This window comes from Crocuta crocuta, unplaced genomic scaffold (assembly GCF_008692635.1).
Source record: "Crocuta crocuta isolate KB4526 unplaced genomic scaffold, BGI_CrCroc_1.0 scaffold14, whole genome shotgun sequence".
Lineage (NCBI taxonomy): Eukaryota > Metazoa > Chordata > Mammalia > Carnivora > Hyaenidae > Crocuta > Crocuta crocuta.
The window spans coordinates 774,361-783,534 of NW_027530209.1; the positions used below are offsets into that span (position 1 = coordinate 774,361).

The 9,174-nt window shown below is 44.2% G+C and overlaps 1 protein-coding gene across 10 annotated transcripts in view; it reads left to right on the forward strand.

Moving 5' to 3' along the window:
* Positions 1-8,913, forward strand: part of ICA1 (islet cell autoantigen 1) — a 140,823-nt gene extending 131,910 nt beyond the window's left edge. For 8 of the 10 annotated variants that reach the window (XM_077765336.1, XM_077765341.1, XM_077765339.1 and 5 more), the window contains 2 exons: positions 7,225-7,311; positions 8,659-8,913. In XM_077765336.1, coding sequence (XP_077621462.1) covers positions 7,225-7,311; positions 8,659-8,783 — 212 coding nt within the window. In that variant the 3' untranslated portion in view covers positions 8,784-8,913. The remainder of the gene's footprint in view (positions 1-7,224; positions 7,312-8,658) is intronic. The other 2 variants (XM_077765344.1, XM_077765346.1) reach the window with 1 other exon arrangement.
* Positions 8,914-9,174: the final 261 nt, after the last annotated feature.

Below are 9,174 nucleotides of genomic sequence, written 5' to 3' on the forward strand. Positions count from 1 at the left end.
TTTTTTTGTTTTTTTTAAGCCATATGATGGAAACCATCATAGCATCTTAGACCAACAATGGATATGATGTGATTTACCATTTAAAGGGATCACCCTGGCTGCTAAAAGTTTCCTTTTCTCTGCTGGTGTTCTGTGAATGCCAGTGTTAAAGGAGTTGTTTTGTAATCTCTGAGTTCTCTTGTTGCCTTTGCATGCCAACAGCCACCAATTGAATGTCTCAAAATGACAGGGAAAAAAAGTGTAATTTAAGTGTTTGAAAGAGGAAGCCCATTCAGCCTCTTCTACACTTATGGACTCCCAGTAGGTGCCCCCATAGTTCTACCACTGGTGCTGCCCAGATTCAGGGAACCATCAAAACAGACATGGTACAAATAAAGAACAGGCCCTCTGCTTTAATGATTGATCATGTAATCTAATTACATCCACATTCTGTGCTTTCATCAGGACTTTCCCCCTAAAAAAGAGGAAAAGATGAATATTGGCTCTAGATTTCTTTATTACATCCATGGTCTAGAAATTGCACCTATATACATGAATTACAGAAGCATCTAAGTAACTGTTAAACTTCTGACACCTCATATTGAAACTGCTTCCCCTGATTATCCAGATCATCTCAAAACCCAAATTAAATAAACAACCAAAATAAATAGTCAAACACAACATGGAGTACAAAGGCCCATTGGCATGTTGGCTTAGTGAAAGAAGTAGTGGTAGAGAGCTGACTTACCTAATCCTCACCACACCCATCCCAGGCAGGTATTAACATCATCTCCTTTTAGAGCCCAGGGAAACTGAGGAACCGAGTAGCTAGGTAATTTGCTTGAGACCATACATCTGGTAGGAGAGAGACAGATTGTGAACCTGACCCATCTGACTCCAGAGTCTGTGCCTTTCACTTTCCCTTCCGGCTCCCTCTCTGTACCAAGTCTCTGATGGCAAATGTGATTCCTCACTGGGTTCCTTCGGGCCTCTCCATGGATGTTCCCAGAGTAGCAGGACTTGTAATGATTAGCTTGATTCTGGGTGTCCTGGACACACACAGAGACCAAGGACAGGCTGTTACCATGGAAGAGGAATGTGTGTGGGGGGAGGCAGGGTCCCTGTCAACCACAAAAATCAGATGATGTTCTAGAATAGAATATTTGAAATCGAAATTGTCTATAGAATCTTTGCCTGTGCTAGCAGACGCCCACATCTTCCCTGAAGCGCATTCCTGCTCCATCTCGCCACCACTGTCCTGGTTCTCTGTGAGGTCCAGGTGAGGCTGCATCCTCAGGGTCACAGTGTCATGAGAGCTTCAGGAATGCTCCAGGCTCCGGGGCCAGCAACCTCTGCTCTCCCACAGGCTGCATTTCCCTCCCACTCTCCCCTCCTCCCTTCTCCTTCACCTCTTCTGCATCTCCCCTCCAGATCTCCCCATTTTTGTCTGCCTCTCTCCCTCCTTTCTTTGTCCTCTCCCCTCATCCATTCCCCTGTGCTTTGAGGGAGTAGAAAGGAAGGGGGATTTAGTAAGAAAACAATTGCATTTTCCTCTACCTCCATCCCAACTTCAAGCTCTAGGAGAGCTAAACAAAACAGCTTACATTTAGGATTAAGTCAGGCTGAACATTTGAAAGAGGAGTTAATTTTATGTAGGATTTCTAAGAGTTTCTGAAGTTACCAGCATGATAGGGGCTGGGATTTCCTGTGTCATACAGGGAAGAGAATTTTGTGCCTTTCTGAGGCTGCTCAAAGTGAATAGAAAGAGAGCTGGCTAAAGGGGGTTGCCTTGCCTAAGATAGAGATGAGGTGAGGCTGATAAGCCTCATTCAACATTCTTCTCCATTCTCCACCAATATCCCAAATTTAATTTAGAAATAGACGCTGATACTGAAAAGACTACCATCTGCTCAAAATAAATGCACCAGGACGTCTTGTAATTTAGGATTCTGCAGACCAAAGTTAGGAGTTTTGTTCCACATTCTCACAAATGTACAGCCCCGTGTTCCTTCTGGATATTCTTTTGTTTTACACCATGCCTAGGTGCTGTCGCCATCTGGGTGGGTTTCTATTTAAGGCTAATATCATGCCAAGCTTTGCATTATCTCAAATTAACCTTTTCTCAAACTGAGCTCACCTCTTGCCATTCTTAGCTTGCCCTGGCTCCAGCTAACTTATGTCTGGGGCTCAAAGGATATGAAGGAGAAGGCCGTGGGGTGCAGTTAGAGTTTACTGCAGAGTGAGTGCTTTTGGCATGAGCCAAGGGAATTTTTGTTCCATCAAAGAAGCAGCGTATTGAGGAGCATCTGTAGGTCTTGGATATGTGCAGAATTTAAGTGTCTCCTTTAATCCGTAGATGGAGCCTTAATGACCATCTATTCCACACCACCATCTATTCCACCTTTAATATATGAGGAAATCAGGGAATCCCACATAGGTCTTGTGACTTGTCAGGTTGGAGTTTTATATCGTCATTTACATAATTTCAAAACTCCTCAGGTTGGCTTACAAGGTCCTTTAGGACCTGACCCCAGGCTAATTGCTGCCTACACTTCCCACACCTTTATTTAGCATGACTTAACAACATTGTTTTGCTGGAGAAACATGTATTATGTCAGTAAGCTGGACTCCAGCCCTACCGAACTTGAGCCTGGTTCTACCCACCACTGGGCCCTGGTACATGTTCTCGATCCTCCTTAGAGCACATCACCCACCTCCACACCCATGATGCTTGCTTTCCTGGGTTAAGTTCTCATCCTACAGCTACAATGTTCCTAAGTTCCCAGCTACAATGTCATTTCATACATGGAGCCTTCCATGACTCCCTCTTCCTCCCAGCAGCAGGGGTAGGTGTTTCTGCCTCCATTCCCTCTGCACCCAGTATACTTACTCATTCCCATTCTCTCACATCATTGTAAGATTGGTCGAATTTTCTGTTTCTTGCTTTTGGTTGTCATGGGCAGGGCCCATGTTTGTGTTGCTCACCATCATATTTCCAGAACATGGCTGAGTGCCTGGAATACAGTAGATGTTCAAAAAAGACTGGGTGGATGGAGGGATGACAAGAAGGGAGGGAGAGAGCAGCAGACATTGAATCACCAGATGAAAAGAAAGCAATCCTCACGTAATCTCAGGGGTTGTTCCTCATGCCTGCTGAGCTGGACTAAAATTCAGATTAGCTTAGAGTTATTGATGGCCTGGTGTCTAGCCTCTCTACTCTCTGGTTTCACCTACAAGATCCCAATTTATTCCTAATTGGGATAAATGAGGCAAGAATTTTTATCCACCCTTTGCAGATAATGGAAACTGGGGCTCAGAAGGGGAAGTATGGATGGCTGGGTGGTACTTGGCCACATGGCTCTGGTGTTCCCACTTTCCCTTTCCTTGCCAACCCCACCCCAGAGCCCCCTAGGCTGTGATCATTAACCCAGCCTGGGCTTTTGCTCTCTCAGCTAGTGAAATTACATTCATGGTAAAGTACTCCTCTGGATGGTGTTATTTTGGCTTCACTTGCTGCTCTAGCTGGCCAGTGTTATTTCTGGCTGATTTATATTTTCCCTTATGTAAGTAAAGGGGGCAGGATTGCTCCAATAAAATTTTATATGTGTTTCCTGCAAATGGGTAGCACAGTTGACATATCAAAGGAACTATGAGCTAGGATAATCATTTTGTTCACAGAGCTCTCAGCTCTGGCTCTGTGGCGCCCACCCTTCACCACCCTCTCCTGACACAGTTACTCTGAGATGGGGAGACATCTTTCTAGCCACACCTTCATGTTAAAAACGCCTCAGCCAACTAACACCAACTAGAGAACAGTTGATGGCAATTACAGGAATATTAACTACACTAAGTTCTCTTTAAGTAGCATTTTTTCCTGACAGAGGCCAAGACATTGGAAATCTGGCTTGGCATTCCATCCATAATTACCCTCATTGCGCCCCTCCCCTAAATAATTCCCAAAGTGATATAAGTGAGGGTGACATTGCAGCTGAAATGATATTTTCTTTTCTTTCTTTCTGTTTTAGCCAGTGTCGCAGCCATACCATTTTCTCCCCACATACACATAAGTCACTTAGACTCCCGCCTAATAGCTGTTCTGAGGTAACAATGTGACTTGGCACACTGGCTGTTGATTCTGCTTCACATTGTGGGGCAAGGGAATGGTGATAGCCTGTGTCTTTGTGAAAACTCTGAGGTATGCTGTCCCTATCATCTTAGACCCCACTAAGGGACTGTCATCAGACTCCTCATCCTTTAGGTCCTCTGCTCCAGAGAAGCCCCCAATTCTAGATGTTGCCTGTATGATTCATGGGTATTTAGGTGAGCAATATTCCAAAATCCATAGTTACAAATGAATCCAATTAGAAGACATTTATTGTCTTTATAAAGGAATATGCCATTACAATCCAGTGGGCTTGAAATATGATTTATATTTCAGGTACTTTTAAAATATGACTTGATACGCAGGCATTTTATTTACTTATAACTTTTTGGGAACATGCCCATTACATAAAGTGAGGGGAGCTCCATTTTGACACGTAGATTTATTTCTGCCTCCTTTAGGAATGTGTTCCATTTTATACTCTGAAAAATACAATGCATCGAACCTGCCTTGCTTTTCGACTATTCTCTGCAGCCATTTAAAAAAATGAATGTTGTACATATTTTTGAAATGGGAAGAATTATCTCACTGAGTTCCCACTGTATCGAATAGCATACAGAGGAAGGGTGGACTTCTGTACCCTTTTGGCTTTGCTCTGGGTCACCTCAGGTTCTTTCTCAAAGTGTGGGCCTCCTTGAACTCAGAGAGCTTGACAGAACTGAAGAGCTTAAAGCTGCAGGACCCGAGGAGGTGGGGTTTTGAGACAGACCCCTCTGATTCCTAGGAGGGTCTCTGTCTTTGTCTGGCTCTGGCCTCAACCAAGATGATCTGATCCTGATAGAGATGGTGACCCTTGTGGCCTCCTTGGAGACCACCTATGACAGTGCTTCCCAGACTTGCACTTAGAATCACTAGGGTGTTGTGAAAACAGTTTCCTGGGCTCTATCCCCAGGGATTCTGATTCACTGGGTCAGGGTTGGCCCTTGGAACTTGGATTTCTAGCCAGCTCACAGGCGACGCCCATGCTGTTGGTGTGGGCACCACACTTCAAGGACCACTGCCCCAAGAGATTGAGGCCAGCCCGCAGGGAGTGCTGGGAAGGGTCGGTGGGCTCTGCCGAGCACAGGTGGGTCTTGAGTACATTTGGCGTTGGGGATAGGATTATAGGGGAAAAGGATAAAATTCACCCAGTTACATTTTACCTCTTTTAGCCTTATTTGACATACTTAAGGAATCACAATTTTAACTTTCCACATTTGCCACTGTTGTATGTGATTTGTGTTTAGAAGGAATGCTCATTGGCTAGTTATCTAGGAACTAGGGAGGTTATGTTGCTCCTGGATTACACCAAATACGGGTCATTTTTTAAAACTGTTTTTTTGAACTATAATTTACATACCATAAAAACCAGCCATTGAAAAAGAATGGTTCAAGGATTTCTGGTAAATTTATATTGTGCAATTAAAACTGTAGTCCAGTGTTAGAACATTTCCATTATCCTAGAAAGCTCCCTCAAAATCTGGTGCTTTTGATGGTTTATGAATTATGTTAATTACATGTTCAAGTACCTTTCCAATGAATAATACTTTTAAAAATCCTCTATATGTTTGCATTGTTTTAGGACCCATAAATAGGTCACAGGTCTCCTGTTTTCATTTGTCATTGGTTAGGCCACTTGCCTAAAATGAAATAATTCAGCCAGTGAGTATTATAGTATTTACTACACCAAGCATTGCGTAGCCATCTCTTAAAATAATGCTTCATAACTGTATTCCTTATGGTTTAAGAATACTTTCCAATGGTTTATCCTAATTCAACAGCCATTGTGTGGCAGGCAGTGCAGTAAAGGATGTAAAGATGAATAATACATGTCCTGCCTCCAAGAGGCTCACAACTCTAGGAGGTGACACAAAAATGCAAACTAATAAATATAGTAAGAGTTGCTAATGACATCTCCTATTACAAATCTTAAGACTAGTGGCAGGGGAAATGAACAGCATTAAATCCTATCATTTTTGTGGCCTATACTCAGTGACTTTCTTGCTCCAGAAATTGGTTTCACTGCCCCGGCTGAACTGTGCCATCCAAACATGATGTCTCAGGAGGGCCTTATCGGAAACAAAACCTTTCCCAAAGAAAACACTGTAATCAGAGCATCCCAGTAAAATGATATGGTTTTAACAATGATGGACCCAACAGTGATACATCATCTGATGGTCTGTGTTTCACAGTGAGAATCAAGATGGACTTAGTCCACAAACACCTCCCTCTGCTGCATTAGGTATTTTTGAGCACACTGAAGAAGGAATTTCTTCTCTCAATGAGAAGTCATGACTTAAATGCACCAAGAATTAAAGCAGACTTGCAAAGGAGTATGTGGCAAAGTTCTAAATTAAATGTGAGCCATGCCAAAACATCGAAGGAAACTAGGCTTGCCTCTCCCCACGCAGGACTGCCAGATGCTGCGGTCACATAGAAGCAGGCACAGCACAGGGGCATTACAGAATGCTGGGTTACCCAAGCCAAGTGCCATTGTAAGAATACCGCAACAAGTTAGGGGGTCTCTTTCCCCTCATATCCTTGGACTAGACTACCATTTATTTATCTGTAGTAACTAAACTTCTCAAATTAGCTGGATAGAAAATAAATGAGCTGGATCATAATGAAGTGGAGAGGACCCACAGTTTATTAGTTACATCGCTACATTTACTGTTGTCCACTTTGTTTTAGGCTTTCTCCATTTATGACAGAAAAACAAGGCACTTGATTTCCTTGGAGTGCTATGGATAATCTTTGGTGTGACCATGCAGTGATGTTACTTGAGAAGAAAAATGGGCGTAGAGCTAAAAAAAAAAATGTTTTAACCTTAGCAATTTCACATTTTTTTTTCAAAATCCCATCTTTTCTCTAATTTTCCATACTTATGAATTGGGTATGACTATATATATATAGTAGTATATATATATATACCTACTGTCCCCTAAAATATATCCCAGGTATGAAGAACATGGCAGAAGGGTATTGTCACCCTTTTCCTTTTCATTGGAGGCCACTATGGGTGAGACCGTGTGTGTGCCCAGTTCCTGGTGGGGCAGTGTGCCCACTCTTCCCTAGACCTAACAACCTCTGGTTTTGAACATTAGGCTGGTCAGAGGGCAATGTCAATCCTCCTACTCCATGGCCAGCACCACAGGCAAGCAGCCCAAATGACAACAGCCCTGCAATGAAAGGTAATACGGTGTTTGATTCCCTGGAAATGACAATTGCCTTCCTTTCAACTGGCCTAACACTATTTTCTTTCTTTCTTTCTCTTCTTTCTTTACTAATTTCTATTCTTTTTTTTAAATGTTTTTTTAAAATTTATTTCTGAGAGAGAGAGACAGCATGAGCAGGGGAGGGTCAGAGAGAGGGGGAGACACAGAATCTGAAACAGGCTCCAGGCTCTGAGCTGTCAGCCCAGAGCCCGACACGGGGCTTGAACCCACAAACCGCAAGATCATGACCTGAGCCGAAGTTGGATGCTTAACTGAGCGAGCCACCCAGGCGCCCTTTCAGTGCCATTTTCATGAAAAGACCAAAGGCCCTGTTGCTGTAGGATAATCCCATAACCACTGTCCTGTTCCTCTGGCATAACCTCCTAGCAGCTTGTCCCACCCGTATTTTCCAAGAGTCTTTCAACCAGATGGCAAACACATTCCTCCTTGCACTCAGCTAGAAGGATAACCTGTCAGACATTTTATTCATGCTTTTGATACTCCCACCTGTTGGGGAAGGGAAAAAAAGCCTGGGTCATCCAAACCAATGAACTTCCATCCTCATGTGGAATGATTTATATAAAGAAGAGCCCCCAGCTTGTGTAGAAATTACTTGCATGAGGCACTCTTTTGAAAATACTCTCCTCATCTGGAACGTAATTTGGCTCTATAATTGTGGCATTCGGGAAGTTAGGGCGGGTGGTTCAGTGAAAGAACGGCTGAAGGGAGCATCCAGTGAAGGTGAAGTGGGAGGGGTAAGGGGGAAGAAGTGGGGGCGCATGTCAAAGGCCTCCTCCCTCTGACAGGAGATGGGGACGAGGAGCAGCCAGGCCCAGGTGCCACCCCTCCTCTCTCAGCCTGATATTCTGAAGCCTGAAGAGTGGCCACAGTATTTCCCTTGACCCAGTAGATTCAAAAAGACTCCTCCAGTGGACACTGGAAGGCACCGTGCTTCCTCAGCCATTCATTCGATTTCTGAAATGACAGTGGTATTCCCTGCTTGTGTTGAAGCAGCACAGTCTGAGAGTTTAGGCAATTTGTTGGGCTGTGCCATCTGCTGGCGGGGGTGGGGGGGGTGCAGGTGTGGATTAACTAGGCTCGTTCTTTACTGAGCTTCAGGCCACGGTTTAGAAATGTTTCTTAGCCAGCCAACAGGGAGACATGGGATCCCCTAGCTAGTTTTAGAGACAGAGTGTAATGGGATTCATCTGACTGAGCAGCAGCATCCCTTTTCCAGACAAGCCTGGACCCACCTGCGTGCATTATGGCAGAGCTGGGCATTTCGGAAGGTATGCGTATTCATGTTGCCTCTTCTCTCCCCAGAGCCTGCCAAGGCTGCCTCCTCGGACCTGACTGCCTGGTTCAGCCTTTTTGCTGACCTCGACCCATTGTCAAATCCTGATGCTGTTGGGAAAACGGATAAAGAACATGAATTGCTCAATGCATGAGTCTGCAGCCTCACGGAGGGAGCCCTCGTGCCAATCCTCAGCCACACACCTGGGGGTACGCAGACGTATGACGTGATCAGTATGCTGTTTTAATATTGACGTGCCATTTTAATAAAATGAAAGGGTCAGAGGCCCTGTTTATGTTGGTATAATTATTTACTCGTATTTGGTATAAAGGGTTTGAGTGTATTCTGTCTGTGGATCTAACAATACAGGATTGTCTAGGAGCAATTTTCCGGCTGGCTGCCCTCCTGCCGACGTCTGCATTATGGCTGCTGATGTGTCACTGGGCTACTGTGAGATCCAAGTTCAAATCGTGAACCTTTTCTGTGTTAGGTTTCAGTAACAAGTCCTGTAGCCTAAGAGGCAGAGGGAGGCTAGCAAAGCTTAA